Below are 25445 nucleotides of genomic sequence, written 5' to 3'. Positions count from 1 at the left end.
AACTGAACAGGCCTAGAATAAAAACTGAGCTGAATCAATCTTTGGCTGTTATATACTGATGACTTGGAATATCTTAACGATTTGGCCCCCACCACTGTAGAACTCTAAAGTAACCTACATGTATGAATATGTGTAAAGGAAAATTGTGAGGATAATGAAAATACAATAATGCAACTGAAATAAGGATGTTTACTCTTTTATTGATTAGCGATTGTATGGCAATTGGAAAATAGTCTATATACACAGAGCAACAAATAATATCTAGATGTCACTATAAGATATTAGCAAATAGTGTTATTTCATGTTAACATCAGAAACGTGGTATTCTCTATGTATATTGCTATGTTTTGGCATGAAATGACTGTTCAACACTTACAAGACCACTTCATAAAAATGTAAGGGCTCATATTCATTTAAGAGCTATGGTGACAATGGCAGTTTATGTGTGTAAAAACAAAGCTGTGACAGATGTGCAACAGAGCTGCAACAGAGTAGCGACAGAGCTGAGACACTAGCGAGAGGGCTGCATTTCAACTAAACATTTTTTATCCCAGTTCCTTGTTATTAAAAGGTATTAATATATACTATTTTTGTATTATATAATGATCCTTGTATAATTTGTTTAAAGGAAAATTATTCTTAAAATCTTAATCACACCCAGCCATATGTTTTGTTTGTAGTAAAATTATTTAATGTATATTTTAAATAAAACAATTATATGTAAACAAATAGATGAAAAATCTCACAACAGGTTTCAGTCATCTGTACGGTAGTGTAATCTCCTTGAGGTGTCACTCAGACATACTTTAACTCAGACACCTGTTAGCTTTCACTCATCCTGATAATGGATTCCTGGCTCTCCTAAAACAGGCCCTTCTCTTTCTTAAGGTTCTTCTGTTTCCACAATGGCATAGAATAGAAGTCCATCCGTGAAAAGCCCAAGACTAGACTGAAGTCTTTGTCTGACAGATACTCCTGGGGACAGTGAGACAGTGAGAGGAGCTTAGTGTCTGAAGTAAAAGATGATCTCATTATTAGATCAACAGTTCACATTGTCCAGCATAATTCATTGTCTCATTAGAGAAAGAATTACACATTAAGACCTAAGATACTCATTTGTGTTCATTAAGATGCAAATACCTCTCTTCTGGAAGGGTCAACCCCCTCAGGTAGGTCAGCTACCTGGCAGTTCACCAGCTGGTCTGCTGGGAAGTTTGGCAGCGTAGATGAGGACATGACTCCTACTGGATCCTTGCCATTGATCTGAGAGTTAGGCTTGGCCATATCCTGTACTCACACATACAGTTTTGCTTATGTTAGACACTACATAATTGATAAATAGGTGCAACTAAAAAAAAAACAAAAAACCAACATTTAAAAAGGGCAGTGGTAGCTCGGTGGTTAAGACGTTTGCTAGTTCAACTTTTGCTGCTGCCAAGTTGCCACAGTTGGGACCCTGAGCAAGGCCCTTAACCCTCAATTGCTCAAAATTGTACTCAGTCAAAAGTATAAGTTGTTTTGGATAAAAGCATCAGCTTAATGTGCAAATTGTGCCCTTGAGTTTTCCAGAAAATGTTTATACAATTTGCACAGTTTTGCTTATTTTATTTTATTAAAAATTTTTTTGGTGCATTATTATTATTATTATTATTATATTTTTTATTATATGTTTCTTGTTATTACTGTATTGTTATTACTTCCTAGAGCTGTTCCACAATTGCTCACCAACACCACATGCTGGGTAAAATTAGGCAGCTTTAAATAAGGGAAAACACCCACCACGGTAATTTTGATGATGTCAGTTGCATCTCCAAGCTCTGACTTCAGTTGCTCATAGGACTTTCCATCCTGACAAAGCAGAAATCATTAAAATTCTATTAGTTGTCAAGTTAAATGAAATTCTTAACCTCAGTTTTAAAAGCAGTCGAAATGTGCTTACATTCCACATGTGAGGATCCCAGGCATGGAACCAGCCAGTGAAGGTGGGTGGTTCAAAGCTTTGCTTGACCACTAGGATGGGCGTGTCTGAGTCCCGCCCAGCAGGGTGGGTCTTCAAGTACTCTTGTGCTGTAGTTACAGCTTCCTTCTTCTCAGTCTCATTGGCTCCTTTCCCAATCCACAGGAAAATCTGAAAAATATAGCAGGCAACCATGGATTTCACTCTTAACCTTACGGGCATATGTTATCTCCACCCTGTTGAGATGAAACTCTATTGTTGGCTAGCTGTTGGTGAAAGCCACAATCCTGGAGAAGAAGCTGAACATGACTCACCTGGTCCCAAGCGTCTAGTAGCATGACATCATCCTCATCCAGGTCATCTTGATTAAAGTTTGAAATCTCAGTTGCAACGAATGTACCTGTCTGATTGGAGCACTCAAACAGGCGTGGAGTGATCTGGCTGTTTTCTTCTTGAAGCCTGCTCATGAGAACAGAAACCAGAGCTTAATCATAGTGCTGGATGTGAGCAGTGCACATGTGCAGTGTTGGGGTGACTGTGTTTTGACATTTTACCTCTTGCCACTGGCATACTGGGACTTTCCTCCCAGGTTGACCCAGAAGTCAGCAGGTTCCTGACCCTCTGCTATCACATTCTTTTCTCTCTTGGAGATGATGTCAGCCAGGGATCTGCCCATCTCGCGCTCATCTCCACTGCAGCCCTGCAGAGGAAAGATGGGGTGGTAAATGATTTTATTTGGATTTGTATGTTAGAACTTCTCATCACTTTTACAGATGATAAATCTTGACATCATAAACAATTATGCTCTGAATGATGCACTTGGATCATAACTGGTAATGACTTGAAATCTCAGCAGTAAATGCATTTGCTATATGGACAATGGAGAAAAGTGCTACAAAAATTGAAATGGTATTTAATTTTTTTATCATTAGACATAGGTATAAGCACTTAGAGTTACACTGCTTTTGGTCCAGGTATTGCTGCTGACTTCATGATGGCTGGAATCAAGACTGTGGTGACACTGCTGACACTGACCTTTCCATACCACAGGTAACAACAGTTGGCAGTGCTGAGCACAAACACATCATTGGAGTTGAGAGAGGATGCTCGGATAGGCACCTCTATGGCACGGGTGTTTAAATTATTAGAGCCGTGAACATGGAACAGTCTTGATCTGGGCTGAGCGTCGGTGGAGCCTTCTCTGGGACTTCCTTCCTGTGAACCAATGAATGGGAACTTATGAACAAACAGGAAGTGGATGCATCAAATATTCTGTTTAATAAGGTACTTTTTAGAATGCAGATTTGTGTCATTATAAGAGGTTACTAGATGATGGCAAAAGATTCACAACCTTTACTGATGGATGGAGCAACACATATTTGACCCACCTCATAAATCACCATCCTGCCCTTGAAGATGGCCATGAGGTGCATGGGTTCCTTTCCCATAGGCACTCGAACCTGCACTGGCTCGCCGTTATACTGCTGATCCAGGATGACCGCCTGATATGCAGACGCTGTCAGCTCTGCTGTGCTTGCATGGCGTCCCTGCACATTAAGAAGTTCCTAACTGTGTTGAATGTACACCAATATGGCTGACCGGCTAACACCTGTGGTTAGCTTTCTGGACATCTGTTGCTTAGCTGATTTTTTTTACGTTCCCACACACACACACACACACACACACACACACACACACACACACACACACACACACACACACACACACACACACACAGAAAGACAGAAAGATTATGCATGTGCACTTACTTGCCAGATATACAGAATGTAGTGCATTTTTCCATTGATTTCATATTTGTAGAGGATGAGGTAGCAGTCACCACCAAAGAAGTGGCCCAACCACTTTCTGTCCACGGGGACTAACTCATTGTTCTCTATCCTCCACATCTGAAAGAAGAAAAAGGACATTTACTTGCAAAACCTGAACCTCATAGTTATTTGATTTTGGAATCCTACACACTTCCACTACCCCCTGAAACAATAGTGCACACACTCCCGATGACATCTTTCTGAACAAAGAAACAGCAGTTATGTTTTATGAAAGCAGTCTGACTGATCATTCCCATAGCAAATCCAGGATCCTGGAATTCGGCATGAACATGTTGGTATGGCAACCAAAATGACTTGCCAAAAACAAAGAAGCCATGTCTCTGATAAGTCCCTATATGTGTTATGGGCTGATGAGATCCCAAGTTTGCAGTCAGTTTTAATTCTACATGCCTCATATAATGATTGTTGTCTGAATGCTCTGCTGGGATCCATTTTTAAGGTTTTACTAACAGTCAGGTTAAGGTCACACAATCCAAAAATCAGTGCCACAGGCCAATGTTCATAAGTCTAAGCAGCAGTCAAGATACAGAAAAAGCAAAACACATAGAGCAAAAATTCAAAAGGCAAAAACAGGTATAGATAAAAAACTTAGAAGGCCAAAAGAAAAAAACAGGCTCAGGATTGCAGTAGATAAGGACAGTCAATCCTTGCAAACTGAAGGTGAGTTCTTAAAGGGGAGTCTTGGGACTGCTGTGAGTGACAGTACCACTCCATCTGTGTCTACTCAATACCCTGCATGTAAAGGTTTAATATCAATGGCATTAGCATGTAGAGAATATTTTTTAAATATATTTTTTTACATGCTTCAGGCCATGGCTTCTGCATGCTCTAACTTGGCATAATTTCGTGTAACTTTACTTATTATGACAAAGATACTTGGGAAACATTTGTTTTTGCCTGAATGAGTGCCTCCACATTCTGTTTTTTAGTCTTTCCATTGGGACAATGTATTGAATCATTTTTAACATAGATCCTTCCAGTGCCATTACTTAATACATTACTGACCTCTGCTTCACCAGAACCATCATCCACCATTTTCTGCTGGGCTGCTATGTCAGGCCTGGCATGCATTGACATAGCATCAAACTTTACTTGCTCAACTTTGGCTGTGGAGAAAATTAAAATGCACAAAGTCAGTTCAGCTGTCTTTTTTTTTTTTTTGCCTATGCAGACATCATTTGTGGCTCTAACTGGTAATCAATGTTCTTTTGTATACTCAAGTTGTGCTCACCTATTTTGCCTGGGCTGTGCGTGGTGCCAAGTCCAGCTGTTTGACCCTTCACTGTCCATTTCTGGAACAGCTGCTTGAACACTGAGGACTCAGAGCCATCATTCACTGTTTCCACATATGTGGATGGAGGATAGCCTTTAGCCTTTTTGTAGGCCTAAAGTTAAAGAATGAATTAAGAAGTACCTTGCATAAGGAACCCGCAGTTCTGTTATTATTAGGTCTGTGGAAATACCAGTTTCTTGTGAAAGATACACATTGTTGCTTCAGTTCCTTTTTAGGAATTAAGAGCATTTTCAGCACTCACCTCAGCCTTCTCCGGTGCTTCTGACCTCTCTGTCTTTGATGACTTGCGGCCCTTCCATATAAAGATTCGTATTCCACCCTGATCCAGCAAATAGCAGTCCTATCAAAGAGATTAGATGTATCTTTGATGTAATAGGAATAGTTTCATTAAAGTTCCTGTTTAAATATAGTCTGTTTCTCTCACATTTTCCATGGGTGATGGTTCTTTATCTATTATTTGGTCAGCCTTATGGTTCTCCTCTGAGGTCTTTCAAATGTAGTCAGCACGTCACACAACTATGTGAGCAGCTAAAAAGTATATAATTAGTTGCTCATGTGGAAAGAGTTTCTTGTGGTTTTACTTCTCTTTGTCTGTGTTTTGCAGCTTAATTTATCTTTGGATTCCACAGGAGACCATACAGTCAAAATTTAACTTTGATTGCACTGTCTTGAACAGGAAGTAAGTTGGTTTCAGTTCCTGCATTGTGAATGGTATCTTGGAAGGAGATCTCCTTTCTGTAGCTTTACAGTGATGTTGTTATTGATTAGCCTAGGCCTCTTATCATCTGCTCGGGATTTTATGGACCTTGGAATTTAATCATGCCCCGTGCAAGCGGAGGACTTATGGAATATACTTGTACACCTAATCATGGATGTGAGGTGTAATGTTTCTATGACATTAGATCCTTCCCTATCAGTAAGGCCTTTGCACCATGCTCTTCCCCTTCTGTGTACTGCATAATCACAGGGCTGTAGTTAAACATTTACTCTGCATGGTGTAAACCAACCAGAGTTTTCGCTTTTTGAAATGCAATGAAAACCTAAAAGGACTAGAGACCTCACAGCTAATAAATGCATTTTTGACATGTAATGCCACTGTTATGTATTCTCATATATAACACATAACACTTATGTAACACTATATATTACCAGTGATTTTTAAATAGCAATCTTTCATGTAATCTGAACTGGTGTTAAGGTTTATTTCTTACTTCTGGATTAAGCAGGTCTTGTGTAAGTGGCTTCACTGCTACCTCCTGGACCACTAGGTTACCTCCAGCATCAGAAATACTGCTCAAAGCAGAAATTTTAGTTCAGATAGTCAATAAAAGCATTAATGTTTGATAAACCTGTATAGGGATTTAGGCACAACTACATAGTAAAATTGGCAATTAACCTTTAATAGTGTAATTGATATCTGGGCAATTTGTAATAAAATTTTAATTTAACCTGGAAAGTGCCTTGATATGGTACTTGATATTTTTTGTAAAGAATGTAAATATAGCCACAACTGTAATGTGATCTCACTGAAACAGTTTGATGCTGGATTTGAGTTTCTCCTCCACCACTTCGTCTGGAATGGGCTCTTTAATTTCCCGTTTTTCTCCCAAGACCTGTTTCATCAATTTCATGGCTTCCTCAGAAGATTTCTCATCATCTCCCTCCACCACCACCACCTGTGCTCGCCCCCCCCTCTCTCGGTCACGAATGTCCTTCGCCAAATTCATGCCCTACAAAGACAACAGGCATCAAAACCAAGTTATTACTGTATCATATAGACATGGGACGTTTTGACATACAAAAGATTGAAAATGTCATACTAGACTGACCTTGTAATTTTATTATTTTTTTTTTTTATACCTACTCATCTTGTGTTCTGCCAGTACAGGTTACATATTATTCATATACCCTGACATGATTTACCCGTAGTCGTTCCATGCGATTGCTTATTGGGCCATTCCATTGGATGATGATGCTTCCCAGGTCCAGCAGGAACACGTCGCCTTTATTGAAGCTGCTCCAGTTCATATTCACCTGAGCACAGAGTGAAGCAAATTTGCAACATACTGTTATTTTTCGTGTGTTAAAAGTCTTTTGCTAAGAGTGAAAATTGTCTGCATAGCACATTTTTGGACATAGCCATCTTCAAGTCATTTATTCTAAGGTTCACGTTACCATGCGTGACTCGACAGACTTCACAGCACGGCAATTTTACACCCCTTTAAACAGTGTACCATCAGCTCAAGCATCATCTTTGAGCAAAAAGTACACATTGGCTCTCTCTTACATGGGCATGAAAATAACACATATATTTCCTGTGTTAAGACAAGTGTGGGTCTCTTCTCACCTCTCCTGCGACCACATTCTTCTTGCCTTTAACATGCAGAAGTCTGCGCACGTTGTATGTGTTGGTTTCCACTTGTTTCATACCCGAAGCTACTCCACCCTTCTTATAACTGTGGTAAAGAGGATTTGCTTCTTAATATAGTCATTTGCTCCTCTTACAAATATGCAACCTCTAGATATGCATTTTGGACCTTTCCAAAATGCAGAAGAAAGAGTTATGCAAGGCTATGGTCTATAAACCTCTTGAAGAAATAACCTTCACTAAGAGGGATGTTGTGTGATGTTGTATTGTTACTATTATTGTTATGGGTCACAAGCAGTCACTCAGTAGACCAACAGTGCCAATGGCTTAATGCCTCTGTTTTGTTATTTCAAACCATACTGTAATGTTATCAGACTCAGTCACAGGTGTTTGATCTTGACATGCTAGATAACCCCAGACCAGTACTATAGTTGTTGAAAGCAAGGATCTTACATGATGCCTTGTTTGAAGTAGCCTTTGAATTCGGAGCTCTCGCAGCCCTGCGCCTCTCGATGCTGCACTGCCACGCCCCCCAGGTGATCGTCCATTAGGGTGGTGTATATGGCTGCAGTCCCTTGCTCATCAACAGAGGTTGACTTGCCCAGCCAGTAGTGAATGTCATAGCTGAAGGAGCTGCTTGTCTTGTGTGTCTGATAGAGTGGAGCACATATTTAGCACTCTGTAGTCTATGAACCTTTATGAAGCATTTAATCGAACTTTAAACTTTATAATGCAGTTGATATCTTGCAGTAAATACTTACATATAGTATTAAATAGCTGTCTCCTTCATAAAAGTGCCCATATGTTTTAGGTGGGCAGGGCACGAGTTCCATATTCTGCCACCAATAAAACAGAGGTCTGATAAGTGGCATGTTATAGAATCACACTGAGAAAAAAAACAACAAAAAAAACTAACATTGAATAACATTGCTTTGCTTGCTATATGTGAACATGTCCAAGCTGATGTGATTCACCTCTCACCTCCACTCTCCATATCTGTAGACCTGGTGTAGTTTTATTAAGGACCTTTTGAACTTCGCTTTTAACTTGGACTTGTGGCATTTTGCCAGCTTCAGAATCGAGGACCTACCTTTAAGACAGAAAGATGAGAAAATAATTTCTTAATGCACAGAACATACCCCTTCTATGAATTAGATGTTTAATAAGCATAGGTTTGTTGTCACAACATAATTGTTTGTACCGTACAGGCTCATCGGACTAAGTATATTATATTCTGTTCTCTCTCTTAATAACTTTCCTCCAGTAAAGCTCACAGGACAGAAATTGAAAATATTACCTCCTAGGTCTGTAGCACACACACACACACACCTATCAATTTGTAATTTGAATAAGGTTATTTTTGCTAGCTTACTGTCATTTCTAAGATTCATAGCCAGATTTTGAAAATTGTAATGTTAAGCCAGGGGGTTCTGTGTGGAAATGACCTTGTAATTCTGCTTTTCTGGTATTGCTTTTTTTTTTCTTTTTTTTTTTTTACTGGTGTCTGCAGGTTTCTATCAGTAATTATGGCTTCAGTCGATCATAAGATATTGGCTCAAAGGTCTAATTTAGTTAATTAAATAGTATGAAGAGTTAATGTGCAATACAGTGCATACTGAAAGTTGCAAAAGGTTACCCCACAATGTTTGTTCAGTGTGTATTTGTTGCAACCCAGCTGTTTTAATATGCTATGGTGTAGAGTTTAGCAACACATACATGAATTGAGCACATAGCTCAAAACCACATCACCTACCATGTTCAGTCGTGTTTGCAGTTGGATACACACACATCACACATAGATCATCTGAGTCATTAATGCTTGAGTGGGCCTGAGTCAGTCTGCTCACCATCGCTTAGTAACTGTCACCTACCTCAGAGCCTCAGAGCTTCAGAGGCAGCAGGTGTTAGGTACTATTCAGGGACTAGGTTCCCATGACTGAGTTCATCAAATTTTATTTGATAATTTGACTGGGTGATGGCTGATTATCATAGTGGTATAGCTAAAACCTCAGGGATTCAAAATACTTTTTTCTTTTCTTCAGTTCATATGTTTTTCCATTGCTTTTACTCTATACTTACTGTACACAAAAACAAATAATACAGTGGCCATTACTTGCTCTCTGTGCACAGTACAAGAGTAGAGGTATAATGTTAAACTATTTATTCATCAGTTTATCTCATCACAGATCATTTTCTCTTTGTATATGCTTATGGTGGTATGATGATAAGACTGGCTCATGAGTGCACTGGTGATCTTGAGTTTGGATTGGTGAACTCAGTCTAATAAGGGAAGGATACACCTGTAAGTCTAAAGGGAAATCATTTTCCCTGCTCAGTCAGTAATGGATGTCATTGGTGAAGGAGCCGACACAGGGGAATTCCCTATGCGCCCATGTGGCAGTCTCTGTGCTAATGGAGGAAGGAAATAAAAATCCTACCTTCAGTGTCCTGTGCAAGACCTAATGCCACCTTAACAAGAATTTCTCTCAGACATTTCAGTATACCATGTCTTCCATATCATTCGGTGGTCTACTGCGGTGTGTTGGACGATTGCGTAAGGTGGTCCGATAGTGCCATGAGAAAGGTAAGCTGGGTTTGTCATCAACCTGTCTTAGTGTACCCGCCCACTGGCACAGAGCTCCGCTTACCTCCAGACCAATCTTTCTGGAACACTCCGTCACAGGGGCTCCGAAATCCAGCGCTAATCCAAACCATGGCACTTCATAAGTACACCTCATTATTTTATTGTCACAAATAAGCTGATAGGCAATCAAGAATAAAGACCCTACATATGCACCGGATGATGTTTGGTTGTTAAGGTGTTGTAATTTCCCTGTTTTTTCATTCTTGTGATTCTAAATATAGACATAACTGCAGCAAAGCAGTATAACCACACCCTAAATGGAAGACATTCGGTTGCTGCCCTTGCTGAGAATATGTTTCTATTCCTGACACCTTTTCATAATAAATAATAATTAAAAAAAACAAATTAACACAGTCAAAATGTTACTGCCACCAACGCAGAACAAAATGGGACATTCTCAACCTGATGAGCGTCAGATCCAGAAACATGCCCATGGTGACGATGGCTGTGTCATGGTAGCTGTGCCACAATTAAACAGCCACTGATGTGGCTGTTTACAGGCATCACAGTTATAAAATTCATTATCTTGAACATAGCTTTTACGAAAATCTACAACAATTTTTTTTGCCACCAAAACACATAGTGTAGAACTCATTTGTTATACGTTACATGAAAGCAAGGCATATTTTTATTTCGACAGGCCATACTGTAGTAATACATTTAGTAATATTATGTTGAATGATCATTATGCTATCTAGGACTCTTTCATTATTAGAGGCAAGAGTAGCATAGGGTAGGACTCACCTGTAGAGAGAGAGAGTGGTGTCGAGATAGAAAGGTGCTATGGGATAGAACAGCTGGTGTCGGAGAGTCTCTACTGTTCCCTCCCTACTTTACAGCCCCTGCACTTTGCCTCTCGCTGGGATGTCTTTCTGCAGCCAGTCAGGGCCACAGTGACCTTTTATGGCAGACGAAGTGGATCTACATACAGGTGTGCATGGTATAATGCGCTTCACAGGAAGAAGCTCCCAGCCTCAGAAACCCTTCCTGGAGATTTGCAGTTAACAGTAAAGTTCCACACATGTAGCTGTTTGGTCTGAAGATCCTGATTTTCAAGTATGGATTGTTAATTGCTTTGGCAGCTGTTGAAACACAGGCCAAGTAATAATATAAAAATGCTGTCTGTGTTTTGGCTGAAATGAATACAAAACCATTTTGAGAGTAAATTCAACTGGAATGCATGAACCTTTAACTCCTTCATGTCTAAGGCATTATTTATTCTGTCTAATCGTTGTATCTGGGACAATCAACCCTAATTGTTTTAAAGTAACTACAACTGGAAAGAGGATTATTACAATTTGTCTTAACAATGGTAAATAAATATGATTAGAATAAATAATAAATATTACAATATGCTAGAATAGACTACTCAAGAGAGAATAATGTTTAGGTTAAATTTTTTTTTTCTTGAACTCCAGTTAACAACTAATAAGTTTGTGGGCCCAAAACCTTTGTAAATAATTAATTCATCCATTATCAAAAACCATAAGATAATTGAACCTTTTAAAATCTTCCCCTTATGACAGCATTTCTTATTAATAAACTCCAGGAACTACAGAAAAATTACTTCATTCCTTTTCTTTCTTTGGAATATTCTTTGCATGTGGTGCCTTCACATGAATTTAACCATGTCATTCTTAGCATCAAGTGCACTGATTATCCCTAAACTGCTTAAATGAGCTACAGATGACCAGTTTTTTTTTTTGTTTTGTTTTGTTTTGTTTTTTACATTGTTTTATGACAACCAAAAACCCGAAATGGGAACTCAGGAATATCTTATAAAATCACAAGGCAGAATTTGGAGCTACACAGAATCAGAACACCAAATGTGGGTTAAGTTGATTGTTGTTGAGATGTACAGTGGCTCATTGTAGTGCTCTCTTGGACCAGTTTAATAGCTTCAGCTTTTGTTCTGCCCAACACATACAGCAACACTGGATCCATTGTGAATGATGTTGCTTGCGAGGGCTTCATGGGAAACTGAGGTTAGAACGCTTTTATGATTTATGATTTGCATGCTATTTAGCAACCTCTGACCCTACCACACACGCACAGAAACACAGCCTTATAGCACCATAGCTCATCAAAACATTCTAATTATTTGCAACGACACAGGCTGCCACCAGTGCTCAAACATTCATTACTTTAACAAAGGCTTTCAATGGCTATGAGTTCAACCTCGTCGTTACCACCAGCTTAACTAAGATTTAAGAATAAACGAATCCTACCTGCGTCTTGTACCGTGTGTGTGTGTCTCCCTGGTAGCAGAATGGCAGGCTGTCTCGCTGCCTCTTTGTGAACTTCAGCCTCCAGTATTCTGCTGTGTCTCTACTGAGACGCAGACTCATTAACCACCTCCGCCTGGGGAGAGGCGGAGGCGGAGGCAGAGGTGGAGAGAGCGGTACAACTGGGACCCGTGCCTTCGTGACCCTCAGCCCTGTTTTATGTAGTCCTGGACACCCATTCGCTCCATGCCCCTGTGCCTGTGTGAATCCTGCCCTGTGGCAAATGGGCCCACTGACACATTTCTATGTGCCACAAATCTTCAGATTGTCAGTGTGTTCTTTACATTATATTATTATATGGACAAGCATCCATGTAGTTCTAAAAAACAGAGGGCTGAATTATAAAAGTCATAATGTCTAGCTACTTCATGTTCATCCATTTCATGCATGCTTCAAGCATCAAAATATATTAGCCAAGAAATATGTTTATTTAGATTGTATCTTCAACTTTGTACAATTATACATTGATATGACTATTCATTGTACATTGAAAGACTGGCAAAGCAAGCAGTCATGATAAAAACACTTGCAAATGTAACAAGGGATTCGAAAAATATAATTGCACTGTCACATATTAATCCAGTCCTCAGGAGGTTTCCAGGTCATGTCTCCAGAGGCAGTTGAAGCCTGTAGAGGTCGACTCCCTTGCCCAGGTGATCATCTGGCTAAGGTGTTTAAAGCAGAGCATCGATCACCTGGCTCAGATAATAGTCCACATCCTTGAGGATTGTTCACAGACGTCACAGCTCGCACAGTAGGCATCTCTGGTGGATTTCATATGCATAGCTCAGTTTCCCTGCAGTGTTCTACAACTGCTTTAGGAGTCTCCAGTAAATGCTGGATTTGCAACAGTTGTGGTTGCTTTTTGGAATAATGGATTGTCACCCTGGAGCAGGAACACAAAAATTACATTCCATCCACTGACACAGTGCATTGAATCTGTGCTTCCACTGAACATGCAACTCAGTAGGGAATTGTTATATTTCAGGAATATTTGATGTTTAAAAGGTGTATTATAAAGGTTTGTTATATGATATGCAGTAAAAAAACAAACAAACAAAAAAAACATACTTTTGCCCATTGAGAGCGCTGCTTTTCCTTTTCAAAATTTCTCCACTCTTTGAGATCTTTTACATAAATAAAACCCTTGATGATAAGGAGTAGTAGAAATCCAATCAGTGCCACAGCTGCCAGTGAACCACCCACGATGGCTGCTACATTGGGCCCCTCAGGACATTCTAACACACAGGATGGACATAGATGAATGAGGTGCCATGTCCTAGAACATGTACCCTCCAGGCAGGTTAAATGCTTATCTAATTTTTGCTATTTGCTGTTACATAACACAGACATGGAATTAGCATAGTTAAAAGGTATCAGTGATGAGCTGCATAGTGCTTGAAGTGGCACTGGATTAAAAATATTTGGTGTTGCTATTTATGCTGATCTATCTGTCTCTCAAGTTTATTGTGCTAATGTATTATTTATTTGGTCTTACCTCTCTCCTTGAGAATTTTGACAGAATACTTGTCAAATCCATCTTTTTCAGTCATGGAGAAGAACATCCAACAGCCTTCATGGTCTTTTACTCGACAGTCATTATTTATCAATTTCTCATTCATTTCGTGTTGAAGGTGGGAACAAGATTTTGAGCAGTTCTTCGCAAATGATCCTGTTCCAAAGGCTAGACATTCAATGCAGCTCCTAACATGTGGCATGGAGATGTGAATATTAGCATATAATAATGGCTATATGAGCATATTATGCTAGCAAGGGGGAGAATTAATATATTAAAGAAGTCCCTTAATGCATTGTCGTGACATCAGTGTATAAGCAATGCCAAGTTCTGGAGCGAAGATGTTTTCCTTACCCAGACTTCTGGCATGGCAGTTGGCAAGTATGACATTTTTCACATTTGGGTCCCTTGTATTCCCGCATGCAAACACACTGGTTGCACACACACTTGCCACGTCCATGGCAATCGCTTCCACTTGTGGTACAAGCATCATTGGATTTCCTGCACTGACATGCTGATCCCTCAAAGTCCTCAAAACACTCACACACACCACAGCGGCAATTACCATTGCCTGGTCAAAAAAAAAACCCCACATAATCACAAGCTCAATTTGGCTTCCCCTGATGTGTGTGTGTGTGTGTGTGTGTGTGTGTGCGTGTGTGTATGTGTGTGTGTGTGTCTGTGTGTGTGTGTGTGTGTGTGTGTGTATGTGTGTGTGTGTGGGTGTGTGTGTGTGTGTGTGTGTGTGTGTATGTGTGTGTGTGTGGGTGTGTGTCTGTGTGTGTATGTATGTGTGTGTGTGGGGGTGTGTGTCTGTGTGTGTTTGTGTGTGTGTGTGTGTGTGTGTGTGTGTGTGTGTGTGTGTGTGTGTTACGTGTATGGCACTACCTCCGCACAGCTTGTTCTGGTACTTCTCGCAGTGCTCGTTATCACATTCGCAGTGAGAGCCGTAGTAATATTGGCCTCCTTCGGTAAGGTGGCACTTGCACACCCCACACTCACATTCTCCGCGACCCTCGCACTCTGTGCCGTTGTCTTTGCGGCACTGTGCCTTCAGTGTAGCCTCGTCCTTCTCACCAAGGCTACATTCGCAACGTTGTCCCAAGAAGCCTCCCTGGCATCTACGGCGAGAGGGGATGAAAAGCATTACACATCAGTGCCGCTGTTTGACCCTTTTTTTGTATTTTCACAGGGCAAAAAAGGGAGTGGGGTGTGGGACAGTCTTTTACCTGCATGTGCCACAGATGACACTGCCACGGTTATTACAGTGTTCATGCAAGGACATCCTGTTATCACACTCGCACTTGCATCGTGTTTTAACATTGACCTTCAGTCTCTCCCGAAAGCCCATGGGGCCAATGTTGAAAGACTTTGTGTCTATGCATGACTCTGCTTTCACGGTTATGTTAAATGTCACCTGGAGAAAATAACATAATCCCTACTCAGCACAAACACCATAACAGGAGTGGACAGTCTCAGCCCATCATGCAGTGACTCTTACTGCTTTACTATTTTATCATTATTAAACAAATGATTTTTTTACACTGGGTGATCACTTTGTAAGGTAGACCTACTCTAGAGTTGTCAAACAAACTTCCATACATTTTACAGTCAGATGTAAGATGTAACCCACCACTTCTTGCAGTACTGAAGTATTCTAAAGTCAGTCCTGTAACTTGAATATGCTGTCAGCCTATTTGCCTCTTTCATGAATTTCCTGTTGTTAACCAATGGTAAGGTGTTAGCTGCATGTCAGCCGATGCACTGTTGTGATGTTGCGATGCGATGTTGATTCAAACACTTATGAATTACATCATAAATCATACATTTGTATAGATGCTCTTATGTGTACACAAAATAGCCTGACATGACATACCCCAATTTCAAGACATGTCATTCATGGAAACATGACTGGAAACTGAATGTGCAGAGAACATCTGACTTAAAGAAAACTGGTAGCCTCTAGCCTTAGCTCTAGAATTTGTTTGCCTAAGTGGTTACTCAGTATAAATCACCCTGCTCTAATTGCTAATGTTTTTTACTGTCCAATTCACAAAATAATTATTAATAATTAATTATTAATTTATTACCAAAAAAAATACAAACCATTAATTGAAAAAAAGTAATTACAATTCATTATTAAAAAAATAGTTCTGGTCTCTGTGCTGCATGTGATCATGTTAATAGTGAACTCACCTTCTTTCCTATGGTGACACCATTGCAGGTTTCCTTCTTATCACCTGTTTCACAGTCAGACGCGTACTTTACTGTTATGTCTTCAGGAAGCACATCATGGGTCATAATTACACTGGAGGACAGTTTCTGTAAATAAATATTATACCAAATTTTTACAATTTACAAATATTTTGTTAAAACAAAATAGAGAGAACAAATATAACTCACATTATATGCCTCCACAATTAGGTTGACCACATTGCTTGAATCAGCACTTAGTACTCCAACAGCAGACTTAGGAATCAGTTTGCTCAGTTCCTAAAAAAAGGACCACAGCCATGAGCACTATCTCTGTCTCTGCTCAGGAAATTGTAATGTCAGGTCACAGTAATATCAGGTCACTGTAATATGAGGTCAATGTAATGAAAAACAAAAGTTTGAAGTTGTGCTCAATCCAAGAAAACAAACAGAAAGACATTTGCTTTAGGTGCATAAAGCAAATAATAGAATGTCTACAAAAATAAAGAATGTAGGCCACACACTACCAAAACAGATCAGAAGTATGTTGTATAAATAAAATTGATAAAAACCTCAATTGGATTTTCTTGACCTTTTTGGTAGTGTGCAGGATGCATTCTTTATTTTTGAGGTAATGTCTAGCATATTGTGGTATTACTACTCACAGTGTACACATCTGCCACGTTCTCTGTGACAGCAAAAATAGGCTGTATGTTTTGCTTCTCCAACTTTCTGGCTATCTGGCCAACAGATGGGTAATCCTGACAGAGAAATTACAGTTGTGAAAACTCAGGGCATTGTATTTTTGAATCATCCATGAGGAGAAAATATTTCAATATTATTAGGTACACCTACTCTGCATCTATACAGATTGGATACCAGTCCTTTATTATCTAATCCCATGCACTTAGAAGTGAAATGTCTGGTGGCCTTTCTTGTCACTGCACAGTTGTGCCATGTTTCCAGTGGCCTCTCTCATTAAGTGCTGGAGATTTCATATTTCATGTTGTATTCAAGCATGTTTGCATAAATCGTATTTACATATATTGATACCTACATATAAACCGTATGTATCAATGTATTAATGTATTGGTCAAAATAATGTCAAGAGGCCAGGAAAAGGTATCACAGGGTACAAAACTTAATGTCACAATGTACACAGGGTACTGGATGTCATGTACACAGAGTACACATGGTACAGGACTTGACATCACAGTGTTTGCAGGATATAGGACTTAATGTCTCACATGGTACACATGGTATAGAACTTCAGAGTAAAATATGGCTTCCAACAATGGTGTATTAGAGCATCCAAACAGAGAGTAGGTGTACCTAATAGAGGGATCTCTCAGTGGATTCTCAAAAAAAAACAAAACAAAAAAAACAAACAAAAAAAAACCCCAGTGCAGCCATACAACCATAATTAATTTATTACAATTCATCTGTATAACATAAGTGGTCAGAGGTACCCAAATGTTGCTCTTGCTGTACATGTTTCCGTCCAGCTGGCAGGTTTCTTTGTTGGGTTCTAGAATGCCAGCAAGCTTCCCATCTCCAGCCATGTGGAAGCCGGCATCGGTCGCCAGCACAAGCAGCCGTGTGCTGTTCCCCCAGCCGATCTGGTCCTGTGCATTTGGAAAAGATGTTGCAGTAAGATGGAATGTCATCATCACTGTGCACAGAGTGGGCTTGTTGCATGTTAAACCATGAATACCAAGAACAAGACCATGAGCAAAAAGAAGGCTTTTCTGTCATGTTAGGGAAATGATTTTGAGTGCAGTCTCACCACACAGGTGACAGCTTGCATGATGGCATCCAGACTTCCCTCTGGAGTGTCCAGGTTGCCAGATATGTTCTGCTTAGAGACCATAGTAGTGAATAATTCTGCATCCTCTGTCAGATTGAGGACATGCTGGAAGCCAAATGCTGGCTGACAGTCCTTTTCTTTGGGTGGACATGGCTTTTTCAGTTTCTCTTCATTTGTGTCCGTGAATGGGAGAAGTGTCTTATCAACAAATGAGCCAAAGCCTGCACAAAAAAAACAAGTTAATGCATCATTCACAAAGTGGTTTTGAACAAATTATTGGAGTTTGAATGTCCTCCTAATGCCTTCTTAATAATGTCCTCTTACCTATTCTTGCATGTCCAGTGATACTTTTCAGTTTGTTAAGTAACTGTATCCCCAGGTTTTTCACATTCTTCAAATCATCTCCCATTGAGTAGGACAGATCCATCAGATAATACAGATCAACTGGGTAACCCTCTGCCCTTTGAAACTTAAACTCGAACGTGAATGGGTGACCTGGGAAAAAAGGTTTTAACCAATTATTCACTTAAGTTCAAGTAAAACTCATTATCTTATACCAGGGATGTCTCTGAAGGGATTAAGGCATGTCCACAAGCAGTTTTAGAAACTGACTGCTTTGCATCATTTAAAAATGGTTGAAAGTAGAATTAACCAGCACAACAATGTGCTGCCTAATGGAAAGCAGGAAACACACCTTTTGATTTGTATTTATTTTTTTGTAATTTCAATTAGAATACCTGGTCTTAACTCAAGTGTGATCTCTTGGGGTTGTATTTGAACTGGATCTTTCTGGTGTTGGCCCCCAGACAGTGGTCTGTCTTTATCCTTCTTATGATTGCTCCTGGGGCTGACAATATTTGTCTCTAGGCAACCTTTTCCCAGAAGCACTGTCCTTGTGTCACATCGTACTGCTTCCTGCTCCCCAGGCTTGGTAAAATTCTTTGTTGTCAAAACAGAAAGTTGATATCAGTTTGCTTCAGTGCAGTGGTATTAGCAACAATTTATTTAAGATATCTGGCAGTGTTTGAGAGTGGAAATCCTTTGCCCCATGAAGTGAAAATGTTTGGCTGATTCTGATCCAAGTACAGTGGGAGATGATTAAGAGCATGCATGATTTGGAAGCTGGCTTTGATACCACAATCAGTAACAAATGTTTAGTTCCTGTTCAAGTTGTTTTGAAACCCTTTTTAATCATGTTATGTTGCTAATTTCTGTGCATCAGATTAATTAGGTTTGCAGAAAAGTAAATGCAGTATAATACAGATAGCATACACTGGACTACATTTACACTGAAGTGCATTTACACTGGAGTATGTTTACACTTGTAACGCGCGTCAGCCCGAGTGCCGTAGGGCAAGGGGCAGGCCACATAGACTTCCTCAGGGATGAACATTTATTATATAAATGACAGCAGCACTCACACGCATTACAAACGATAAACATGAAACGATTTGACATTTAAACAAATACACAATACATCCAACACATTAAATTCAGACATTACGTCTACAATGACCAACAACGGCACACACCCTGACGTGGGTTTAAATACACACAGACAAAAGGAGGTACAGGTGTGTGCAGGCGTGGCCACAAAAAAGTCCTCCCACTGCATGTGGCTGGCCAAACCACATGCCTCACGGGAGGCGGGTGTTCCGTGACAGAACCCCCTCCCAAGGGGCGCAGCTCCCGAAGCGTCCTTCCAGTTAAGGAGAACCTCTGGGTGATGTGTACACGTAGACAAAAAACAGCACGGCAATGCCCAGCACCCATCCAGTACCAGGCAGGCCAGGTGCCACCAGCAAGGGAGACCTCACGGCAAGAGGGAGAAAGGCAGCTTCCCTGCCTCTCTCAGGGCGGTCTGGTATGCTCCACAAGACGTTGTGCCTGTACAAAGGGCGCAGACACAAACACACAATAGCGCCAACACACAAACATAAGGCGCTGTGACGTGGCACCCGTAGTCCCAGCAGGTGCCTTGACGTGTCCATGGCCTCAACGGACACACAAGGGTGCACGTCCACCCCGGTTCCAGACCTGCTACCGCCCCTAACGGTCCTCCTCTTTCCCGCCGCTCTAGGAGCATCCCAGAGACAGTTTGCCTCCAAGGCTTTGGGCAGACCCTTCCAGTGTCGCTGGCGAGTCCACTGAGGGGAAGGGACTCAGGAGATCCCGCTGACTCCACCCAACCACCCTCTTTCTGGTCGTCATGGTGCCCCTCAGTCCTCCTCAGCCCAGGTTCCACAGCCTTAGGCCCTCCCCAAGAAATTCCTGGGGGTATTCAACTCCACCTCCGGAGAAGACATGGACAGCACTCACAGTCCTCTCCCCAATATCCTGGGATGCAGGGGGTGTCCACATACCTCTGCAATGGAGGGGGTGTCCACGTACCTCCTGCCAGGAAGTCCATTCTTCACCAAGGGAGTAGGCATCCTGTAGTGATGGTCATTCTGTAATGCATGTTGGCCCAAGTGCCGCAGGGCACGAGGCAGGACGCACAGACTCCAGCAACTGGGACATACACTTAGTTTACATATACGACACAACGGCACTCACACTTATCACAAACAATGAACATGAAAGGGTTAACATTAAACAAACATGATACAGAAGTATACATCAAACATTAGCACGTCATACTCACACATTACGCCGACAATGACCAACAACCTGCACACTTTAACACGGGTTTATATACATACAGACTAATGAGGTGCAGGTGTGGTTACAAACAAGACAGTCCTCCCACTGCACTTGGTGGGCCGAACCACGTGCCTCGAGGGAGGCGAGCGTTCCGTGACAAGAAAAAAATAATAACAATTTGCTCAAAGCCCATTTTAATGTCACACTGCAAAAGTGATGGTGAATTCATATTCGTATGAGTACAGTACAAATAACTGTACTTCTGTGTTAATATACTTCAGTGTTGTCACGGAACGCTCGCCTCCCGCGAGGCACGTGGTTTGGCCAGCCACGTGCTGTGGGAGGACTTTCATTTGCGGTCACGCCTGCACACACCTGTACCTCCTTTTGTCTGTGTGTATTTAAACCCAAGTCAGGGTATGCGGCGTTGTTGGTCATTGTAGATGTAATGTCTGAGTGTAATGTGTTTGTGTTAGATGGATTCTTGTGTATTGTGTTTATTTAAATGTCAAAGCGTTTCATGTTTATCGTTTGTAATACATGTGAGTGCCGCTGTCATTTATGTAATAAATGTTCGTCCCTGTCGAGGAAGTCTGTGCATCCTGGCCCTTGCCCTACGGCACTCGGGCCAACACGCATTACAGAATGACCATCACCACAGGACGCCTACTCCCTCAGCGAAGAACGGACTTCCCAGCAGGAGGTGCGTGGACACCCCCTGCACTACCGCCTGGATCTCAGGATATTAGGGAGAGGACCATGATTGCGGTCCGTGTCTTCTCCGGAGGCGGAGTTGAACACCCCCCGGAATTTCTCGGGGGGGGCCTAAGGCTGTGGAGCCTGGGCCGAGGAGGACCGAGGGGCACTAGGAAGAGGGCGGTCGGGTGGAGCCAGCGGGATCTCCTAAGCACCTTCCCCTCAGCGGACTCGCCAGCGAGACTGGAAGGGTCTGCCCAAAGCCTCGGAGGCAAACCACCTCAGGGACGCTCCTAGAGCGGCGGAAGAGAGGAGGACCGTTAGGGGCGGTAGCACGTCTGCAACCGGGGCGGATGTGCATCCCCGCGTGTCAAGGCCACGGACACGTCAAGCCGCCTGCGGGGACGGCAGGTGTCATGTCAGCGCCTTATGTTTGTGTGTTGGCTCTATCGTGTGTGTTTGCGCCTTTTTGTGTTTACAGGCACAACATTGTGTGGAGCGTACCGGACTGCCCTGAGAGAGGCAGGGAAGCTGCCTTTCTCCCTCTCTCTGCGAGGTCTCCCTTGCTGGCGGCACCTGGCCTGCCTGGTACTGGGTGGGCGCCGGGCACTGCCGTGCTATGTGTTTACGTGTACACGGCGCCCGGAGACTTGCGTCGGGAGCCGCGCCCCTTGGGAGGGGGTTCTGTCATGGAACGCTCGCCGCCCTCGAGGCATGTGGTTCGGCCTGCCACGTGCAGTGGGAGGCCTGTTTTGTTTGTAACCACACCTGCACCTCAACACGGGTTTATATACATACAGACTAATGAGGTGCAGGTTGTTGGTCTTTGTCGGCGTAATGTGTGAGTGTGACGTGCTAATGTTCGATGTATACTTCTGTATCATGTTTGTTTAATGTTAACCCTTTCATGTTCATTGTTTGATAAGTGTGAGTGCCGTTGTGTCGTATATGTAAACTAAGTGTACGTCCCAGTTGCTGGAGTCTGTGTGTCCTTCCTCGCGCCCTGCGGCACTCGGGCCAACACACGTTACATTTCTCAGTTATCAAGAAAACAAACAAGCAAAACTATGCCCATTTTATACCCTATCCCACCAAGTGTCTACTCAGATGTTTCTTGTACTTAAAGACTGAACCACACCAAATTAGTTCTACTTAAAATTGTCAGAGTATTAAAACTATTAATTTTGTAAAAACAATGGACTAATTAAGTAATGGGTGGTGTTTGATAAGATGGACCATTGCCAGCTCTCTCATAAGTACATTCAATGTAATTTAAATGGGTTTATGTGAATGAGCCATGTGCTTAATCCTAGACCACAGTACTCACCAGTTCTTGGCACCAGGCACAGGCTGGTCCGGACTTGATACAGTCATCACACGTACTCACTGAGGCTTTTGTACATTGATCCTGGGAGAAGACTAATACAGTAACATATTTTAGATATGGGAAGTAAAAACAACTTTTATGTATGTATTCACAGAATACTCTGGCCTACATTACATTTTAGATGCAAACTCACACACTCGCTCAGACTTAACATAATTCACTACAAGGGGGTGCTGTTAACACTGAAATAACTTTTGTTTTGCATCAATTACACTGTGTGTCCTTGTTAAATACTACATATAGACTATGGTCTTTTTCTATCCAGTGAAGCTTTACCATATCCTCCAAATGACAGCAGGAGAAGGGTCTTCAGACACAGTGCCTGGTGCATTCTCTAATACAAAAGACCACAGTTTACACTGTTAATTACTAAATAATGATAAATTATTACATTTGCTAATACAATAATCTCAAGTTACTAAATACGTCCATACACAATAGTAAGAAATATTCACTCTATGTATTGCTAAAATGTTTTCCTGGAATTTTAAACTTAAAATGTTTTTAAAATGTCTTATTACCTTGACATTGATTTTTTTTTTCATTGAAATTGCATTGGAGATCCATAGAAAGCAATGAGCACATAATGATCGAATGATTATATGAAGTTAGAGAGATTTCGTTTTGCTCTGTTTTCTTGATGGGCCAATTGTTTTATCATAAATCAAATGACTTTCAATATTTGTCAGTGTTAGTCACTTTTAGTACAAGTTCTTATGTTTGGAATTCATGTTCTGTTACTTTTTAATATCAGGTCCTTTATAATATTACATTCTCAAGATGGTTTTATGTGAGCTGCAGTATATATTTGCCAATTACATTATTAGAAAAACTAATTTAGAAGGAACACATTGTATGAACTGTAGACTATCTGACATCATACAACATTTTACCATTAAACCACTCTTGAAAATACTCTTCTTTACATAACTCCACAGATGTTTCAAATATTCCTTTTATAGATAAGATAATTGAGAAAGTGATGTATAACCAATTATCTGTTTTTTTTAATTTATTGTATTTCATATATAAATAGCCTTCTTGACAAATTCCATTTGGGTTTACATTTACAATACCATTGCACTGAAGTATACAATTTCAGCAACAACAACATAACTTTCACTACCATACTACCTCAAGGTTCCCTGTCAGGAATGCTGTTTTGACAATGGCCTCCTACCCAAATGATATCCAGTCAGAATTAGTCAGAAACAAGGTGGCTGAAAGATTATGCATGCATCAGATGAGCTACATATTTATATTGTATATTAATGCACCTTTTAAATATATAAGACTTTAATATAAGACTATCTAATAAAGTGGCCAGCAAGTGTCTCCTCCAGATTAAAAGAAAGCTGTATTGATAACATTAAAATATATTAAATCAGTATAAATATATCAAAATATGTTAATGTAAATGCTTAATTGCTAAAACATTTGTTGGTTTCTTAATTTTACAACCCAACTATATTTTATCAGTTGCTCTCTTATGAAACTATTACACATCTTAGATTACCATATACTTTTTATGTGATTACAAGTCATGAATGTGATGGTGAAAATATTGGAAAGCCCCTTAAAGTCCAGAATTCTGAAATTGTCAGAAAAAAAAAAAACAGAAGTTCAGTTCAAGGTCAGCAATCCTTAGTACATAGAAGCAGGGCTTCAGGCAGCCATAAGTGGTCAAACTGCCTGTGCTGCCTGTACTCTTCTACTGTCATTACTCCCACTGATAATTTTCTACAGAAAGAGCTGTTTAAACTTCCTCTTTTTTATAGGCTTAGAGAATGATCACGATAAATACGATATATGATTAGATACAAACTGATACATGAACATATAGAGGTGGTATTATATTTTGTGTTTTTTCACACTTCCTGGAAGTTGAGCTCACTAAGTTACCATGAACATTGTTACATATGAGTATCACAACTATTATGAATATTATGTATCAGGCAAGAGACAACTTCAAAAAATCTATTTAGAAATATACCATTTATAAACATGCCATTATGAAATGTCAAAACCATGTTCTGTATATTGACATTAAGATGATATTTTTAATGATAAAAAAAACAGTCAACAGTTTGGTAGAAGTCATTACTATCACAAATCCTTAAGAAGTGCATTAAGCAGCCTTAAGAATGTTTTGTCTTTACTTACTGATTGCTGAAGTAGTTTTAGCATTTGTATCGATGTGTAGCATTTGACTTCCTGTCAGAGATGACTGTTGCTTCAGCACAGAAACTTCAAAATGGTTAAACGGCAGGCTGCTGACAGGAAAACAGTACAGATTATACTTCCCTATGACTAATATGGGAGGGGAGCGTTAAAAAAAAGCGTTTAAAAACAAAAACCTTGTATAGCAAATTAATATTGCAAGGAAACATCAAAATCTAAACAGCACTTCTAAATGCTTAAAGCTATTTTGTTTAGCAATTTTGTACTCTTTGAAATTTGAATAGCATAATTGAAGGTATATATATATATATATATATATATATATATATATATATATATATATATATATACCTTCAATTATGCTATTCAAATTGTATATATATATATAAAACGTGTGGTGGCCCGAGTGCCACAGGGCGAGGGGCAGGACGCACAGACTCCAGCGACTGGGACGTAAATTTATTTACATATAAACATAGAACGATAACGGCACTCACAAGCATTACAAACGATAAACACAAACATGAAACGGTCAACAATAAACACATGCGACAAACACGAATACGTTTACCAATGACGAAAGGAATATTACATCAAGACGTGACACCTACAATGACCAACAAT

At 40.5% G+C, this 25445-nt stretch overlaps 2 protein-coding genes across 5 annotated transcripts; both read right to left on the bottom strand.

Annotated features, from left to right (window-relative positions):
• Positions 1-180: 180 nt before the first annotated feature.
• Positions 181-12449, bottom strand: vil1 (villin 1). Of its 3 annotated transcripts, none has more exons than XM_027009748.2 (21): positions 12342-12449; positions 10858-11195; positions 8451-8559; positions 8231-8305; positions 7923-8119; positions 7449-7557; positions 7025-7135; positions 6629-6831; positions 6313-6391; positions 5343-5441; positions 5039-5192; positions 4813-4913; positions 3727-3864; positions 3346-3504; positions 2993-3172; positions 2512-2657; positions 2272-2416; positions 1940-2128; positions 1780-1848; positions 1141-1287; positions 181-975 (listed from the first exon to the last, which is right to left on the bottom strand). In XM_027009748.2, exons 3-21 carry the CDS (start codon positions 8529-8531, stop codon positions 862-864), a joined length of 2496 nt encoding a protein of 831 aa, XP_026865549.2. In that variant the 5' UTR covers positions 8532-8559; positions 10858-11195; positions 12342-12449; the 3' UTR covers positions 181-861. The 3 variants fall into 3 exon arrangements, with proteins under 3 accessions (XP_026865549.2, XP_026865550.2, XP_026865548.2); XM_027009749.2 differs by having other exon boundaries at positions 10858-11011; positions 12342-12440; XM_027009747.2 differs by lacking the exon at positions 10858-11195 and having other exon boundaries at positions 12342-12438.
• Positions 12450-12803: 354 nt separating this feature from the next.
• Positions 12804-24911, bottom strand: itgb2 (integrin, beta 2). Of its 2 annotated transcripts, XM_035523588.1 has the most exons (17): positions 24804-24880; positions 24164-24231; positions 22917-22974; positions 22581-22672; positions 18652-18853; positions 18239-18409; positions 17894-18135; positions 17577-17732; positions 16773-16868; positions 16318-16407; positions 16111-16236; positions 15144-15331; positions 14803-15035; positions 14269-14485; positions 13897-14102; positions 13470-13636; positions 12804-13284 (listed from the first exon to the last, which is right to left on the bottom strand). In XM_035523588.1, the coding sequence occupies exons 3-17, from the start codon at positions 22969-22971 to the stop codon at positions 13216-13218; spliced, it is 2310 nt and encodes a 769-aa protein (XP_035379481.1). In that variant the 5' UTR covers positions 22972-22974; positions 24164-24231; positions 24804-24880; the 3' UTR covers positions 12804-13215. The 2 variants fall into 2 exon arrangements, with proteins under 2 accessions (XP_035379481.1, XP_026865540.2); XM_027009739.2 differs by lacking the exon at positions 24164-24231 and having other exon boundaries at positions 24804-24911.
• Positions 24912-25445: the final 534 nt, after the last annotated feature.

The sequence above is a fragment of the Electrophorus electricus genome, chromosome 2 (genome assembly GCF_013358815.1).
Source record: "Electrophorus electricus isolate fEleEle1 chromosome 2, fEleEle1.pri, whole genome shotgun sequence".
Classification (NCBI taxonomy): Eukaryota; Metazoa; Chordata; class Actinopteri; order Gymnotiformes; family Gymnotidae; genus Electrophorus; species Electrophorus electricus.
Note: the sequence above shows the minus strand (reverse complement) of the source record. Positions and strands in the feature narration are given on the sequence as shown.

Excerpts from the sequence above, each read along its gene's own strand:
- itgb2 (XM_027009739.2), bottom strand. The coding sequence starts at position 24,827 with ATGCTAAAACTACTTCAGCAATCA. Across the intron at positions 18,854-22,580 it reads GTGCCTGGTGCCAAGAACTG|AATTTTACCAAGCCTGGGGA; the intron begins GTGAGTACTGTG and ends TTGACAACAAAG. Across the intron at positions 13,285-13,469 it reads AGCGCTCTCAATGGGCAAAA|GGTGACAATCCATTATTCCA; the intron begins GTATGTTTTTTT and ends TTCCTGCTCCAG.
- vil1 (XM_027009748.2), bottom strand. The coding sequence starts at position 8,531 with ATGCCACAAGTCCAAGTTAAAAGCGAAGTTCAAAAGGTCCTTAATAAA. Across the intron at positions 6,832-7,024 it reads ATCGCATGGAACGACTACGG|GGCATGAATTTGGCGAAGGA; the intron begins GTAAATCATGTC and ends TTGTCTTTGTAG. Across the intron at positions 2,658-2,992 it reads GTTACCTGTGGTATGGAAAG|GGCTGCAGTGGAGATGAGCG; the intron begins GTCAGTGTCAGC and ends TTTCCTCTGCAG.